The 18901-nt window shown below is 38.4% G+C and overlaps 2 protein-coding genes across 2 annotated transcripts in view; one reads left to right on the top strand and one right to left on the bottom strand.

Moving 5' to 3' along the window:
- Window positions 1-5797: 5797 nt before the first annotated feature.
- On the bottom strand, window positions 5798-15331 carry TBX22 (T-box transcription factor 22). Its single transcript, XM_068962932.1, has 8 exons — window positions 15103-15331; window positions 14361-14493; window positions 13468-13569; window positions 11407-11581; window positions 10362-10526; window positions 9911-9975; window positions 9478-9563; window positions 5798-6408 (listed from the first exon to the last, which is right to left on the bottom strand). The coding sequence occupies exons 1-8, from the start codon at window positions 15329-15331 to the stop codon at window positions 5798-5800; spliced, it is 1566 nt and encodes a 521-aa protein (XP_068819033.1).
- A 385-nt stretch (window positions 15332-15716) lies between these two features.
- ITM2A (integral membrane protein 2A) overlaps window positions 15717-18901 on the top strand; it is a 92572-nt gene continuing 89387 nt past the window's right edge. Inside the window, exon 1 of the mRNA XM_068963190.1 lies at window positions 15717-15803. Within this exon, the coding sequence (XP_068819291.1) occupies window positions 15717-15803 (87 nt within the window). The remainder of the gene's footprint in view (window positions 15804-18901) is intronic.

Here is an 18901-nt window from a genome sequence, read left to right on the forward strand (position 1 = left end):
TGTGTGTAAGTTTCACGTCTTTGTTATTGTCAGCTATAGAGCCCTCACACACTAGACAGCTCTGAATCTTAACTAGCCAAGAGCTCAGGTCAACTGCCCTAATTCAACTCACCCAAGGGACTGCTGAAATTGGCAAGAACAATTGAGACTAAATGTTGGGTCAGTTTATCTTAATCCCTTATGTGTGGTACTATGGCTTGCAGAGCCTTTATGAAATGGAATACCCTATCTCCATCCCAGCTTCATGAATGTTACAACTACAGAAAAGAATCATGTTGATAGTTAACAAAGTCATGGTATATTTGTCAAATAGTTCTTTCTTCTTGGCATCAGAGTTTGATGATGATCCAATCTGAGTTTTGAAAACAGAATTATTAATGTAGTATTTAAACATGAAGTATTTGACCTGTACATGAAATCCTATAATGAATGTAAGATAAATATCTGTGCAAGTGCAGTAGTGAGTAATTTTGCCAGTTCAACTGGAGTCTTAACTAAGAAAATATCCCTCTTTCAAAGGGTAATATTTGTTGGTGCTTCTATGAAACAGTTTTTCCTAAAATTAACAAATTTCAATAAAGCAAAAATCCAGCATGATTATACATTAGAATAATAGATAAGAGGTCACAAGATCTTCAGGTCACAAAAGAAATATGAAAGTTTAATTTTAGGCAAAATTAAATAAAGGCAAAATGCTAAACCATCAACACTTTCCAAAAATTAACATAAAAATGGGAAACTGAATTATGTGTTTAACAAAAATATCTTTAAATATATTAATATTATCTAATAGAAACACGTGATTTTATTCCATTCATATTCTAGTAAAATTCTGAATTAACTTTTATATCTATAATGTTACATTATAATTTGTCACGTGCATATGTGATCAATTCAATATAATAAATCTGTCATTTTTAACAATAACAAATGATCATTTGATAAAAGAGTTTAATGATGCAACTTGTACTATAACTTAAAGTTTTTCCTTTATGCTTAATTTCAAATTTTATAACTCTTTTAGGTACTTTGAAAAAATAAATCCAGTATACCTGTGTACATTTCAACTAAGTAGAAATATCCTATCACTCTTCTTTGAACATCTGCTCACTATACTGCATGTTTACATATTAATGTGCCGTACAAATTTGTAAACATGAACATATGAAACTTTGAAAGGAAATGACACTAGTCATTTTCCTCTTAATATTTTATTGAAACAGCATGTCAAAAGTTGGCCAGCATCACACATGTAAATAATCTTAATACTGGATATGTTTCAAGCATTCTTTATATTTATTTGCTCTATGTTGACATTCAAACCATGTTTATTTACACAATTTTAATACAAATTATCATTTAATTGCAGACCAAACCTAAGAAGATTAAATGTATATTAAAGCACCTATATCAAAGCAACAGTCACTGTTGCCTAACCTATGCATTTGGTTTGTTTTAAATTGCTCCAATAAACATGTTAAATTCAAGTGAAATGGACTAGTAAACTGCTGCTATGTGCCAGGATACTATTGTTATATTGGCTAAATAGAGATTTTTCAGCACAAAGGCAACATATCTCTAAATTAGAGTAAAAACATTGTACTTCCATAAAATGTTTTTACTCCAATTCATTTCACACTGTCGATTAAATTCACAAAATGCAGTACATGCAATTAGACATTTCTAAGTATATTAAATCTGTCTTTCCATATAAGAATACAAAATAAATAGTATAAGAATGCAATGATTAGATGTCCTTTGTAGCATCCTTTTTTTGAGAAGAGGAGGGAGAAAAAGCAACATAGTATACATTATTTTAAAGCAAAATGAAACTAAAACCCCACTGGTTATATGAATTACAGTGTGACATCTGGAACTTAGCAAATTGCATCTTCAAATAAGGAAAATATTTGTTACTGAGATTTAAAACAGTGATAACTGTATATTACCCTACTGTAAACATGGATATATAATACTATTGTTTCAAAGCATTTAGATTTGTCATCACAATGTTTGTAGATTTTTGTAAAATATATTTAAAATATTTGTACAAATTTATTTAAATCATATTCTGGCTTACCATTGCATCAGTAACAGTTAAAAGATACATGTTATCAGCTTTATGTGCACCATGATTTTCTTCAAGGTGCATACTATAAATGATCAGGATAATGAAAGGGAACTCTTCCATAATATCCAATAAAAATGCTTGTCTTTATCCATTGTTGGTTGGCACTTTTTCAAGTTGTCAGCACTTAGAACTCTGACCATCCAAAGACAGATACACTGATTCATCACTTGCTGATTCTAATTTTTCATTTTTTGTGTGCCATAGACTTACTTCAACCTCACAAAGAAGAAGTCGTGTCTACTCCTAGACTGCCTAATAGAAGTGAAATATCATGAACATCTAAATTCATAGCTTGAAGAAAATACAACTATGTTTATGATATAGCAAATAGGAGTAATGATATTAATGTTTGAAGACTCTAATATTATATAATCTAATATTATGTATTAGACTTTAAAATATAATGTCCAGAGGGCAGACTTGCTCTATTTAATGAAAAAAAAAGTTTTGATGCTAAGTTTGTTACCTAAACTTATACTTGGTGATTAAAATGTAATGACTATAGGATTTATCCACTTAGACATGTGTTCTGCAAAAAGGCTCAAATTTGAACTCAAGCCCTTGATTTCAATTTGACTGACTGTTTCACAAAGTAGAAATACTTCCTGACACCAGGTCTTAGCTTGCCTAAGCTAAGTTTCAAAGATAAAGCAACATTCACTTATTTCCTGATTCAATGTATAAATCTTATAGAGTAGATGAAAGTTTATTTTTTCTAGATTTATTTGGGTCATATAATCAGATTCTTATCTAGATAACTGAATTAAACTGCTTCTGATAACTAAATTAAAATGCTTTTTCTTTAATGGGATGAAGTAGAGGTATGCATGCATGCTAAGTCACTTCAGTAGTGTCTGATTCTTTGCAACCCTATGGACTGTAGCCTGCCAGGCTCCTCTGCCCATAGGATTCTCCAGGTAAGAATCCTGGAGTTGATTGCCATGCCCTCCTCCAGGGGATCTTTCCAACCCAGGAATCTAACTTGTATCTCCTGTGGTTTCTGCATTGCAGGCAAATTCTTTACCACTGAGCCACAAGGGAGGCCTATATATATATATATATATATATATATATATATATATATATATATATATATATATATAGTCAAACAAAATTTAAATATCAGTTTTAATTATAGACTTGGGAGTCTATTATGTATCATTTGGTCACTTTCATTTGGTACTTCATACTTTGTCTAACTTGAGTGACTTTTGATTTTTGTAGGTTTTAAAAAGCAAACCTAATATTCAGTTGACACAGCTGAAATTAATATAATTTCATACATTCTGTTTTTCACTCCATAATCATTAGCCTCAACTTACCAAGTTACTCAAGTTTTGCAACTGATAGCAATTTCCCACATACAAGAAACTTGTTCAGAAAATAGAGGACTGCTTACTGAACTTCTTAAGGTCTCTTCCAAGTCTAATTTTCTATAAAGGTTTTCCCTAGGTTTCTTATTCAATAAAAAGTGTTGAATGACAATTTGTGAATATTATATAAAAACAGCTTAAAATAGATGCCTGGGTTCTAGACTTTAAATGTTTTCCCTTTAATATAAATCACCTTCCCCAATAGAATTTGGATTAGCAATTGTATATGGATTATACACAGAAAAATTGTCTGAAATATAATGTATGGTGTATATGTACTTGAGCAGCTACAAAATTAATGCCTTTTCTTAAATAACCATTAAAAAGTAACCCATAAATTTTCTAGATTTGTTAGTCAAATACTTTATGGTTTTAGTTGCTAAATATCTGCCATGTAAGTCATCAGAAGAAGTTTTATTATAATCTGACTTGGGAGTTTCTGCTTAAAAAATAATCATTCTTTTAGCAGTAAAATTTAGCCTACAGCTTTCCTGTTTAAGAGTAGACAGGAATAGTGTGCTTGCTACTTTAATCCTTGATTTGATAAACTTGAGTAGTACAGGTTTTCTGCTTCAAAGACTTTTATAACAGGTACCTAATTAACTCGAACAATAAATAATTTTTCATCTTGACTAGGTAACTATGTGCTGTTCTATCCCTATGCCCTGAAGTGAAGGGGCATATAATTTTAATGCATGTATAAGAAGGTATATTTATAAGGTACATTTGAGAAGAAAAACTATTTTGAGCAAAATAAATAATGTTGACTCGTGTGTGTGCTCATTGTCTGACTCTTTGTGACTCCGTGGACTGCAGCTCACCAGGCTCCTTGTCCATGGAATTTTCCAGGCAAGAATACTGGAGTGGGTTGTCATTTGCTCCATCAGGGGATCTTCCTCAGTCAAGGAACAAACTCACATCTCTTGCATCTCCTGCATTGGCAGGCAGATTCTTTACCACTGTGCCACCTGGAAAGTCCAATAATGATATGCCCTCCCTAATATGGGACTTCCCAGGTGGCGTAGTGGTAACGAATCTGCCTGTCAATGCAGAAGCCACAAGAGACTTGGGTTTGATTCCTGGGCTGGAAAAATCCTTGGAGAAGGAAATGGCAACCTACAATAATATTCTTGCCTGAAAAATTCCATAGACAGAAAAAGAGTCAGACATGACGGAGTGACTGAGCATGCTCCCTAATATGTGTTGGAAAAGTTTTTAAAAAGCAGTTTTTCGGTGCAGTTAATTTTTCAAGTCATACCACTGTGATGTGAAGGGCCTTGGCTTAATAAATTGTAGAGCTAGCTGCACCAAATTAAAATTAAAATCCAAGTCATCTTAAGGATATAGAGGTTATACTTAACAAATCTCTCTAGAAAATTTAGGACCAGGTGAAAGGAAACTTTTCCACTTCATAAACTAAAATTAAATCTCATTTATGCTAGTTTTGTGTGATTTACCATGATTGATGCAGAAGAGTGAAATTAAATTGTACCATCGTAAAGTAGTTACATATTTATGGATTCAAATATATTCTCACAATTCAAATCATAACTTTTAGTCTTTTTGAAAGACTACAACAATTTGTAAACTGTGTACATAAAATGCCAGGTTTGCTAAAGTACTAAGTAAACAAACATCACCTGAGAATGATCTAAAAAATAAAAGAGCATAGAAGATCAAATTTATTTAGAATATTTTGCTGTTGATTTAATCTTCATGTTCCTTCAGGATTAAATGGTCCATAGGCTGCAAATATTAGTATTAGAATGTTAATGTCCTTATTTGTATCTTAAAATTGAGACTAGTAGTTCCTTCAACATCAGAGTATAAAAGTATAAGGCAAATGAACAATGAAATGTTCTACAGTTACAAGATAGATAATTAAAACTGTACCAATATTCATAGGTAAAGTTGAAGTTGTTTCACTGCTTTCACAGGAATTAAATATATCTTCTTTTGGTCATTGTCAATATGTAAGAGGCAGTTGTGGTAAACAGGCTTCACTATAATTAGGGACTTTGTTACCTGAAGTCATTTTTCACTGGTAATATTACCTCTTCAAACCATATTTATTGAGTATCTTATTTTGAGACCTAAGGCTACAGTAATCAGAGATTGCTTATAGGTCATATATGACTTATGACATGTCATAAGGCACTTTAAATGCAAAACAGAGGAATATCCTCTGATAATGAAGCTTTTTAAGCCCTTTAGTTTTTGACCATTTTTGGTGACACATAAAAAAACAATATATATGGTTACATGTAAGCATTTTAGGAACATGACTATTCCATTAAAGGCAATGGCTAATTTTTGGATACCAATGAGTGTGATTGTATTTGCTTTCTATGAAAGAAACTTGACTGTTGTCATTCACTTTAAGATGGTTGGCAGCATTTACCAGTCTAGGTGGTGTGGAGAACTTATGCCTATAAAAGCCATAGGAAGGATGGAAAGAGCAAGCAATTGCTTCCTGAGCAATGGGGTTTGGTGATAAAATATTTTCAAGTGCCTGTAATTCATACATTTGATTGGAAGAATTAGGTGCTTGTAGACACTGTCCATTTAAGTCTTCAGATAAACCATTTTTTGAATTGGTGACTCCCAAAGAAGATAACATGGGAACTTCCATCATGAGTGGGGCTGAAGACTGAAAACTGTTGTTGCTTGCTAGACTTTCAAGAGCAGGCAAGACAAGAGGCTGCTGTTGCCAAAAATTATTTGGGCAAATCTTGTAGCAAAGGGGCAGGTTGATATTGTGTAGGTACACCTCTGGACGGGGCATTCCAAGGGAGCTTGTAGGTATGTGAAATGTAGGAAGTGAACAAAGTGGAGAATGCAAAGAGTTCAAAGGAGAAGGAGCCCCTCTACTAGAGGTCACTGGGGATGAGCTGCTGCTTCCACCTGTGAATGACAAGTCAATCAATGAACAATGAACTATATATTCCTACTGAATCAGTAATCATGTACATAACTATCCCTGCTTCATTCTTAGATTAGCTTTCCTTGCAAGTTCAGAGTTATTTTGCTGTTGCTGTTTAGTCACTAAGTTATGTCCAACTCTTTTGAGAACCCATGCACCATAGCCCTCGAGGCTCTTCTGCCCATGAGATTTCCCAGCAAGAATACTGGCATGGGTTGCCGTTTCCCTCTCCAGGGTATCTTCCCAATCCAGGGAATGAACCTGTGTCTCCTACTTGTCAGGCAGATTCTTTTCCACTGAGCCACCATGGAAGCCACAGTTATTTTGACTCCTTTGGAAAAGACCATTCCTCTGATCAAAGTTGAATATGATATTTCTATTACTACCACTACTACTTTTAGCATTACTATTATGTATCATACATTGAACATTCATTATGCTCTAGAACTATACAAGGTACTTGAGCAACATTCATTCAATGAATTACAAAAGAAGCCTAATTAAATATGATCCAGAACCAATTATATCTTACAAATAAAAGTTTTTATTTTTAACTTAAAAAAATTAATAAAATAAGTACTTGATTAAATTGAACAAGTTGGTTGAGATTCTATAGAAAGCTTTAGTTGATTTAAAAAATCACTGCATATGAAAGTAATCTTATAAATTAAAAAAATAACATTTAATATGTTAGGTTTTCTCTTATGTGAAAATCACAGATGGGGAAAGTTCCATGGTTCACTATATCGAGAGTTAAAGACAGTTTTACAGGTTAAAAATACCAAGATGAAAATGAAACTGTTCATACCAATGTTGTCAGGTGATCCTTTATGGTTGCTTAGCATCTACCAAAATCAGGGATAAATATAATGTCCAGGAAAATCTAGATTTTACACCTTATATTGTAATTATTATTATTTTTTTTTAAATTGGTTATTGACTGAACTTGATCAAGTTTTTGTGGAGTTTTTTAGGTGCTACTATTTTTCTTAGGGTTTCTCTGGTAGCTCAGCTGGTAAAGAATCCGCCTGCTATTTTTCTTAACTATTTTAAAATACTTTTTGTTGTTCAGTTGCTAAGTCATGTCTGACTCTTTTCAACCCAATGGACTGTAACCCACCAATCCCCTGTCCATGAGATTTTTTAGGCAAGAACACTGGAGTGGATTGCCGTTTTCTTTTCTAGGGGATCTTCCCAACCCAGGGATTGAACCCATGTCTCCTGCATTGCAGGGGGACTCTTTATTGCTGAGCCACCACAGAAGCCCATTTTTATATGTAAACATAGTTTAATCCTAGATCAACAGGGTGGCAAATATCTTTTGTAATTAAACATCCAAATATTATTTTTTAAAAAATGGTACCCCTTTTCTTTGTAATTTGAGAACATTCTGGACATTTTAAATAATTGAGAAAAATATATATTTTAAATTATTAATGATCATCTTTAGCTTTTTACAAATTAATGTGTTTTGGATAATTTAAAATCATCCTGCCTAGATGCTATTAAAGTGATACTATCAAATAAGTGTTCATATTTTTCTAGGCAACTTGAACCAAATTAATACAGTCAATTCAGTGAAATATTTCACTAAATAATTAAACTTGATTTCTTTACATTTCAATAAGTTGTTATGATTTTTTTTTGTAAAATTCAACCTAAGTATAATGTAACTGTAACTTTCAATTAATGTTTAAAGACAAACAACTTTAATGGAGTAAAGACAAAAAAGGTAAAATAATTCCATATTGCTCATGAATAAAGACTTTTCTATTTATAATTGAATATCATAGTAAATGAAGGTATGCATTCTTCTACCAGAAAGGCTGCATTGCCAAATTATTATTTAGTCAGGTGATGTACTACCTGACAACAAATGCTCTCCAGCTATTTTAAGTGCTTATGGCAATTAAACAGATTGGAATAGCTTAGTATTTTTTAATATAAATTTATTTAAATTGGAGGTTAATTACTTTACAATATTGTATTGGTTTTGCCATACATCAACACGAATCTGCCACAGGTATACATGTGTTCCCCATCCTGAAACCCCCTCCTTCCTCCCTCCCCGTACCATGCCTCTGGGTCATCTCAGTGCACCAGCCCCAAGCATCCAGTATCATGCATTGAACCTGGACTGGTGATTCGTTTCATATATGATATTATACATGTTTCAATGCCATTCTCCCAAATCATCCCACCCTCTCCCTCTCCCACAGAGTCCAAAAGACTGTTCTATACTTAGTATTGTTTTTGACATTTATTTTTCCTACTCACAATAAAAGGAAAATTGAAGCCAAGTGATGATGAAATTTAATGGAAGTCATTTTTATCATGCGCTGAAAGTATCTCATAAAATATAAAATATTTATTTTAATATCTAACATATTTGAAAATAAGGCCACTAGTGCACCCCAGGGCTTTCCTGATAGTTCAGTTGGTAAAGAATCTGCCTGCAATGCAGGAGATCCAGGTTTGATTCCTGGGTCAGGAAGATCTATTGAGAAGGGATCGGCTACCCACTCCTATATACTTGGGCTGTGGAAAATAATCTGCTGGCAATGTGGGAGACTTGGGTTCGATCCCTGGGTTGGGAAGATCCCCTGGAGAAGGGAAAGGATACCCACTCCAGTATTCTGGCCTGGAAAATTCCATGGACTGTATAGTCCATGGGGTCGCAAAGAGTCAGACATGACTGAGAAACTTTCACTTCACTTCACTTCACTTTAGTGTACCACAGGCAGATTCTAAAGAATATGAGATCGTGAGCTGCTGAAAGACCCAGGTGATTTCTACAGCTCTCAGGATGTATGATAACTCAAGAAGATACAAGTCAGTAAATCCACCATTAATTATGTTTATGCTCTTTTCCATCTTGCCTGTTTCCCTCCCTTTTTGCTTGTTATCTCCTCATCAAGATAAATATACACTCACTTGATTGTAAACACACATTTTCTAGCATGTACTTATATTCTTTTGTAGTATTTGTACAGATCTGATGGCCATTATTTCATTAACATTTAAAAATAAAAATTAATAAAACATCTTACTTTGTGCGTCTGCACTAAAAGTTTTAAAATCCAAAGTGAGAGAAGGCCTCCACAGGTAGGTCTCTAAAAGTCCATCCAATACACCCCTGAAAAAAGATATACAACCTTTAGCAAGTCGAGAATGTGATTCCTGAAAATAATAATTTATGTAAACTTTTGAGTTATTTTGTTATAGTTTTTAAGAGTGAATAAAATTCCCAGTGATTATCCCTAAATAAAAGCCCAAGAATCTAGAATAAATAATATCTTAAAAGTGGGTTGGGGAGGGGTTGGGAGGAGGAAAGATTTTAGAGACAAAATATCTAGATTTCTTTCTTCCTACCTACTAGTTAGAAAATGCAAGGACTCTGGGCTTCTGAGCCACAGTTTCTTTAGCTGTAGTACTTGTGAAAAGGGCTGTATAAATATTAGATGTGACTGTTATATTGCTTACCTGTTTCTTCCAGGATCTCTAAAACCTTTAGCAAAAGGATTCCTGTCTATTTTCAGTTTGGTAATCTAAGGATTCAGAAGAAAAACAAAGATAAAGTCAGTGACCTCAGTAGAAAACACTGTAGTTGTCAATGTTGCTTTTAATGGTTACAACAACCACAAAACTTTCCAAACTGTAATATAGCATATTAAATAAACATTAAGCATATTGCTAAGTCAAATTTGGAATGTTTATTGCCTTTCTCTCCTTCTGCTCTTGTCCTGCTCTTCTTTAACACAAGATCCACAAACTCATAATTAAACTGGCCTTGATTACTAGCAAAAGGCTATAGATTCTTTTTAATGGATTTCTTTTTAATTGTGGAAAATTGAATCCATATGGTACAACTTCATTCTGTCCCTAAAGCTTCTCCAGAGCCATCGTTGCTTGCCTGGGACCTAGTTGGCTTTACCTGCTGGTTTTGGTAAGCTGTCACCGTGGTGAATTCAGTTTCTTTAAAGGAGAATGTTTTAACCCCTTCAGCAGGCAGAGACTGAATCCGGGACAGGTCAACCCTGCTGTCTTGCTTCATCACGTGCACACGGGGCTTGTACTTGTGCATGGACTGCAGAATGATCTGGAGGAGAAATAATCAAATGCTGCCTAGTAATTGGCTTCCGCTCCCCTACACTGTCCCCCTCTCATCAGCACCCTGAAACTTCCCACATAAAAGTGAAGCTAAATCAGAAAGCCTAGGCTAACTCTACTTTTTTATGACATTTGGCACTAGGCAGAGGTCCTCAGGCATAAGGGGTTTCAGGAAATGGACACCACAGTGGCACCAGTTAGCAGTGGTTCCATTTCCAGTTGGGGTCTTTTCCTGCTTCCAAATGTGGGTGACCATGTAATATTCCCAAGTGTCATTGAGATCCGACTGCCTGCCTTAAGTTCCCTGGGCTTATTTAACTGATGGGAAACCATTTTACCCTCCCCATCTCCTAAACCAAGAAGAATCCTTCTTCCTTTTGTGGTTAGCACAGTGTCAGGTCAGGCAGGGCAGAGGTGATGTGCACCTGGGAAGAAGGTTCAAGGTCTATGTGACCTGAAAGGCCTTCCATGCAGGTGGGTTGTGGAGAAGACTTCCACCATACCATGAAACACAGAAGGTGCACCTCCGGGGAAGGAAATCAGAGCCCACAGTGATAGCCAGGAAAGCTAAAGTGCCAGATTGCTCAGGTAAGCGTTCCCTTTCACTCTCCCACCAGACATCCTGGTTTAATCAAGTCACATTCAGTCCTCAAACTTCTCTTACTCACCATCTCCAACCCCCAGCATTCTCAGATGCCAAACAAAAGTCACAAGAGCTACTTTCGTCACTGGCCCAGAACTTGGACAGTTCCTGAAGACCACAACTAGCACATCTGGGGGACACCTTCTTGGCCTTTCCAAGGTGAACCTCCTGCTGATGTCTTGGCATCCTCCTCTTCTCCTTGGGACAAAGGATTGTGCACACTTACATGACCTTTGTCATCCATCTCATTGTTGGTAAGTTTCACACGATCAAAGCTGATGATCTGGCTCATCCATGTCTCTCCTGAACAAGGTGAGTCTGGGTGAATATAGACCCTGGGAGTGATGCATGAGTGGTCTGTATTCCCGGCTATCATCCACTGGGAGCTGTGATAGATGTACCTGAAAATGAGTGGAGTGTGACTTTAGGCACTGGCCAAAGCCAGGGGTAGGGGCTGCTGTGATCTCGTTCTAAAGAACTTGGTCAAGTTTTGCCTGCTAATCTCAAAGTGAGTGGGAATGTTCAGTAGCTCAGCTGTGTACCACACTTTGTGACCCCATGGACTGTAGCCCACCAAATTTCTCTGTCCATGGGATTTTCCAGGCAAGAATATTGGAGTGGGTTGTCATTTCCTTCTTCAGGTTCTCTTCCCAACCCAGGGATGGAACCCACATCTCCCTGTCTCCTGAATTGCAGAGGGTTTCTTTACCACTGGGCTGCTGGGTTTAACATGATTTCCAAAGAGCATCCAGGGATAGAAAGCAAACTGTAAATAAGCATATGTCATTAAAATGCTGCAAAGTGCCAGGGTAAGTATAATGTCACGGGATTTCATAGTCTGGTTTGTATCTCCTCACAGAAACTGCAACAAAAATTGATCTAACTTGTTTCACCATGCAGAGACACCCGAAAAATCCTCCTGCCTCACAAGCATCAGGGAAGAAGCAGAGGGGTGAGGAAAGTACTGGTGTGGCCCACTGCCACTAGCAGTTGTGGAAACCCCTTTTGCCACAATGCTTTATATCAGAATACCCTCAAGGAACTCTGCCCACTGTGGCCTTGATTTTCCCATTGTCTCCAATCTTTTTTTTTTTTTCCACTTATTGTTTTTAATTGAAGGATAATTGCTTTACAGAATTTTGTGGTTTTTCTGTCATACATCAATAAGAATCAGCCACAGGTACACCCATGTGCCCTCCCTCCCAAACCTCCTTCCCATCACCCTCCCTATCCCACCCTTCTAGATATCAGAGAGCCCCTGTTTGAGTTCCCTGAGTCATACAGCAAATTCCAATTGGCTATCTATTTTACATATGGTGTTGTAAATTTCCATGTTACTCTCTCCATACATCTCACCCTCTCCATCCTCCCCTCCCCCATGTCCATGGGTCTATTCTCTATGTCTGTTTCTCCATTGTCTCCAATCTTAACAGCTTAGTTATGTGCCAAATTCCCAAACCAGCTCAAGCATGAAAAGCAGCTTGTTCTGCTATTTTGGGGTTATGGTCCTAACAGGTTCTCCAGCCCAGCCTAATTATTGCCTCTCACACCCAGCACTGGGCACTATGCAGGCTGTTTCCTAGAAAGGCTAGACATCCATTTCAGTCAAATGCTCGTTTGGCTGAGTGAAGGCAGGGGCTGCCGCCCAACCCCCAAAGACCCCAGCTTCTGGGCTGCTAGCTAAGAAGAGTCTCTTAGCTTTAGATCAGTGTGCCCACTTTTAGCCTGCTTTAAGTAGAGAGCTTACATTAAGAGAAATGTTACTTGTATTCTCTGGGACCTAGCCTCTCCTTCAGGGAAGAGGCTAAGGAAGGAAGAAAAAACATGGACCTAGGTGAGATAACTGCTTGACTAGCTTTGGGTGGTAAATTAGAATATTGTTCAAGGACCCTGCCCTAAAGTAGCACAGTCCAGAGCCTGGTAGAGCCCCAGAGGCTCCAGCATTTCTCCCCAAATTCCTTTAAACAGCTTCCCTCTCATTTTCTGAGCCCATGCCCTCTGAAGTTTGTGGAGTCAAGGCTAGGATAGAGGGTCGGCGAGAGGTTTGGGGTACACTGAAGCCCCAGCTGAAATCTGTGTGCCAAGAATGAGAGAAAATAAAAACAAGTCTTCTTTTCCCTCAGTGTGAACTCCCTGAACTCCAGTCTGAGGGAGAAAACTCAACTCTCAAAGCCCAAAGAAGAATAATTCTCCCTTCAATGGTAGAGTTTTCAAAACAGTGCTGTCAGGTTCCATAGATCTGAATACCCATTCCAGGCCTGCAGTACCCTCCTTTGGTCCCAATTACCTATAGCGTTTGGAATCTACTGGCACCACATCAATGGCCACATAGTACTGTTTCCCTGGGTCCAGTCCTTTCACTTTGACCTGAACAGAGGGGAACATCCGCCTGTGGGAGAGAAAACAGTGACTGACCTGGGTGTGATTAGAAATGTTTGGAGCAGGGGGAACAAATGAAAATCAAAGGCATTCACAATACTCTTCTCATTCTAGACAGGTTCAGGAAAGACATTTGATGCATGAAGAAAGATTTCTGGATATATATTTGATTGAACAAACTCAAGATTTCTGAGTGGAGCAGAATATTCTTACCACAAGGCTTTTGTCTGCCCCACTTCCCACCACCACCACCATATGGAAGAAAAATAGGAGAGAAAAAGCTGTACCCCTCCCATCAGTGGTGCTTTCTGAGAGCCAGATTTGGGGAAGACTGAAATTAAGAAGATTCACATATACAAAAATTACCCAGGTAATGTGAGGAAACTGTCCCACAGAAAGAGGGAAAGACCAAACTCAAATTGACCTGGGCTCAGTTTAGTGGGCCTGCTTGATGGGATATTGTTCACTAATAATTGTGAGGCTTTAACAGAAGCTTAAGAAGTGGGGGTGACATCTGTCACCTGCCTTGGCAGGTCTAATTTTTGTTGTTTACTACACAGGCAAAAGCTGAGAGAATGAGTTCTTAGAACAGGGTGTACAGGAAAGAAAGAATGAGCCACTAACAATGGCCAGGCAAGGCCTACTTTGGTCAACTGAGAGACAGTGGTTCCTAATACTTTCTGGGGTGTGGATATGGGGAGAGGGGTACAAGAGCATAAAACTGGAGGCACTCATTTTATGAAATAAGAACATTAAGTGCCTAATGTGTGAAGCCCTTGAACAAATTGGGCAGAGCCAAACCTGCCAGCCTTCGTAATGATCATCTCAGTCCCAATGTCATGGAAGCTCTTCCACAGCTCAGATCCTTGAAGTTCCATTTGAATAATATCTTTCTCTTCCAGACTTCCAAAGCTGTTGAAGCCGAAAGTAGTTGCTAACGGCCCTGTTTTTGTTCGCTTTTCTGTGGGAAATAGAGACACCCAGAGTTTGAGAGAGCTTTGCAGCCATGCACCCCCTTCTCACTGACTCCTGTCTCAGAACAGACCAGCCTTTGTTTTTCTCCTGGGAGCCTTGGCGACTAATTTCCAAGTTCTTCAAAATACCCACTGTGCCCCCCTTGATGGAGAAAAGGGGATCCAGGTCGTGCCCTGTGAAATGCAAGACCCTTCTTCAAATTTTCCCATTCTCATGTCTTTTGGAGACTTTTGGTCCCTGATGCTGAATCACATGGGGATCTGGGTCCTTGCCCTGCTTATTACTCTGAGAAACAGCCACCCACTGGCTCTCACGGTCTCCAGGAGGTTGGAGAGACTCACTTCACAAACTTGTGGGGATTTCCCCTTCACCGCAAATGAACCACAATACTATGGGCTGAACTTGGAGGCTCTGAAACTTCCCCTACAGCCAGATGGCTGAGATATCCCCGCAGCCCAGAACGCGGCCAACAGCTGGGCCAAGACATCCTTTGATAGGGCTAAGACATCCTTTGATAGGGCTAACCGCCCTCAAGCATCCTTGAGGGGCCAGCCTGAGACTCTCAGACCCAGGAAACAAGGGTAGCCGGCACAGGGATTTGGGCTGCGGTAGGGGTACTTACCAGTCAGCTCGCTCTTCCTCCCTGCGCCGCTGCTCCTTCTCTCCTCCTCCTCTCCACCGTCTTTCTCAAGCAGCTCAGGTTGCGCCTCTTCTCTAGGGTCTCGTAGTTTTCTTTTACTGGGTCTCCCCACCAAGGCTTCCACTGAGAAGGCATGCGCCCGAGAGCTCAGAGCCATCCCTGGAGAGGCTGAAGAAAACTGTACTCTGCAGTTTGAACCTGAGCTGGGTTAGGGAGGGAGAGGGTGGGAGGGCGCCGAGGGTAGGCGAAGGAGGGAAAGCGGAAAACTCAGAAAAACTGAGAACTCAGACAAATTTTTGTAAATCTATATGCAGGAGGAAAAAATGTATAATTTTTATATATACATATAAATGTTCTTTGAATAGACAGAATGCAAAAATATTAAACTGGAGCTAGAGTCCTCTGGAGTCTAGTCTCCTTTGTGGTCTCCTCCCTCCCAATGGACATGTGCAGACCATCAGTTCTCAAATCCCTGATTCCGAGACTTGTCAGATCTCAGAGATTGGCAAGCACAGCCCTTTTAGGGAGCAGACCTGCCGCCAATGGCGGCTCAGGCCGCTCGGATTGGGAGATACTGTTGCATCGGACACAGTGAATACCCAGCTGGTCGGCTGCTCCTAGCCTCCACTGTTTGTTTTGGAAACTGTTGGAAGCATAGGAAAAAATAAAAATAAAAAAATAAAAAACACCGTGAGTGATACTTCAGAGTCTGACAGGGAGGGGCGGTGGGGGTGTAGGGATAGAAGGGGTTGGAGGTTGATTGGAAAGGAGTTCAGGATAGTCTAGTGAGGAGGAGGGGTATACAAACTTACTGTTTTACATTAAATTGTGAAACTCGAAGACACGCAAAGTAATTGCCCATGAGGGACCACTTTTCCAAGAAAAGTGAAACTATGATTTAACCAGATCCAGAGAAGTATATAGGGGTCTTTTGTTCTTAAGTGAGTACACTAGGGAAACAAAGAGCAGCACAAGCTTTCTGGGCCTGTCTGTTCTACAGCCTGGATCTCAAACTAGGTGGGCCCTGTGCTGGTCTGACCTCCTTATCTAGGTGGGGAGATAAGAGAGTGCAGGGAGGAAGGTCCCAGATGACCACTTTCAAAGATCAAGAACAAACCTGGGCCTTCAATCCCTGCTTCTACTGTGCCCAATATTCCCACATACAGCCTCTTACAGAGTTTAATTAACAAACACAGCCTGAGAATTCCAGGGCCACAAGTAGAGCACCAATCAGAATTGTGCTTCCAACAATGTGGCACCTCAAAATGTTGTGCTTAGTAACTGATTCCATTGTCTCCTGAAATATCCTCCTGGGCTAAGTTTTCTTTTCCTGAAAATGGATAAAGTCACCTTTTTTTTTGTATCAGGAAGCAACTTGCCTACCACTTCCAAGGAATGTGTTTATGCATGCAGACCTGAGAGGTCTGCCTGTGTGCTTGGGATTTAATCATATACTTTTCATCAGGCATTCCTGGGCTCTCTTGCAAACTGCATCTTAACTCCTGACATTTTCAGCTTTTCAGAGAGTTGAACTCTCCCATGTGTACTGAACTAAATTGCAGTTAATTAATGTTAAAAACTTTTTTCTGAAAGTTAAGTTTTTGCAAGCCTCAGAACCAGCTCTCTGATCTGTTCAGCTGCCAAAGCACTAGGCTGTCAGCTACCTGGGGCATGAGGGACATGCATTTATGATAGAAGTTCATTTTTCCACTGCTGAAAGTCTCCTTTGAATATTCTCTTTATTTCAACCAGAAACACTCATAAACTGTTATAAGAGATTCTTCAGCAGATATGGAACATGCAAAGAGAGAGAGAGAGGCTCTGGAACCCATAGAGGGCTACATTAGAAAGAAATTTTTTTGGTTACAATTGGACAATCCCTACAGTAAAATGTTGATTTTGAATTGCCAAAAAAATGTTATAACTAGGAACACATATAGAATTTATCTCTTGAAGGAAAACTAAATTTGTATTTAATACAAATCAAATAGTTTCAAAGTCTAAGGAGATACAGAGGAAATAGATGTGCCTTGCAAGATCCAACCAGTCCATTCTGAAGGAGATCGGCCCTGGGATTTCTTTGGAAGGAATGATGCTAAAGCTGAAACTCCAGTACTTTGGCCACCTCATGAAAAGAGTTGACTCACTGGAAAAGACTCTGATGTTGGTAAGGATTGGGGGCAGGAGGAGAAGGGGATGACCGAGGATGAGATGGCTGGATGGCATCACGGACTCGATGGACGTGAGTCTGAGTGAACTCCGGGAGATGGTGATGGACAGGGAGGCCTGGCGTGCTGCGATTCATGGGGTCGCAGAGTCAGACACGACTGAGTGACTGAACTGAACTGAACTGAGGTATATACGGTTTGAAAAGCTCTTATTGAACATGAAATCTGAACTTGCTTTAAGGAGAGAGAAAGCAGTTTTAATTCTCTAATAAAAATCTAATATTTTATTAATCACTATAAATAGATATTATGGGGTCACAAGAGTTGAACACAACTGAGCAACTCAGCAACAACAACAAATAAATATGTTATTTAACACATGCACTAAACAAAGTCAACCCTGAAAATATTGCTTCTGATGAACTATGTGTGTTAAAATAAATGTTCAGATTTAAGTTTGTTTCTGAAAATGTTATGTTTCTCAGATATTTATGAAATGAAAAGGGCAAAGACTCATGGCCTTTCTAGTTTTCTATATAGGCAAAATGGGTTATCTGGAAAAAAAAAAGTATGTATAAAAAGAACTAAATCTCACGGGAGAAAAAAAATCTCATGTTCTGCAGTATTTACTAACCAAAGAGATTATGTCAAACTCATGTGAAAGGATTCCAACTGCCGCTTTTAATTTATAAAAGAAGGAATGAAGCATACTTAATGAAATAAAATTTTCAAATATAGACCTGTATTGTTCATGCATGTGTGCTAAGTCTTCAGTTGTGTCCGACTCTTTGTGACCCTTTGGACTGTATAGCCTGCCAGACTCCTCTGTCCATGGGATTCCCCAGGCTAGAATACTGGAGCAGGTTGCCATGCCCTTCTCCAAGGGATCGTCTCAAACCAGGGATTAAACTCATGTCTCTTTATGTCTACCTGCATTGGTAGGTGGGTTCTTTACCACTAGGTGCTGCCTGGGAAGCCCTTACCTAAGTATAAATAAAATAAAATACTTTCAGACTGGTCATACCTAGTGCCACACTGGCAAAACTCAAGCAACTTCATGACGGACTTTGTTTCCTCCAATAGTTATTCTTTCTTCTCTCCCTTGATCCTCATTCCCCATGGTTAAGATATTTTGGCACATTACCAAGCTTGTAGAATGTGAGTCTGAAATAATTTGCTTATGGTCATTGTTGCCATTTCTTGGGAAAAGTCTGCCTACAAAAGTCAAGAAGTGCAGAGAATCAGTTTCCTCACAACATCATTTGAGTACCTGAATTCCACTTTGCCTGAACTAGGTAAGTTGCTTACACAAATAAATCATCTTAGCTCAAGTGAGTTTCAGTTGGGTTTCTATCACTTGCAAGGAAAAGAATCTTGATAAATACACTCATCTTGACAAAAATTTGGAAAAATCAACTTTTTTCCCCTAATTCTTCTTCCTTTCCTCTTCCTCCTTCTTCAATACTACTGGTTCTGTGAACTAAGAAATTACATGCTACACACTATCCTAGAATATAAAAACCTGGAAGAAAATTTGACTTTCTACATAAATTACTAGG

This window comes from Capricornis sumatraensis, chromosome X, assembly GCF_032405125.1.
Source record: "Capricornis sumatraensis isolate serow.1 chromosome X, serow.2, whole genome shotgun sequence".
In the NCBI taxonomy this organism is placed as follows: domain Eukaryota; kingdom Metazoa; phylum Chordata; class Mammalia; order Artiodactyla; family Bovidae; genus Capricornis; species Capricornis sumatraensis.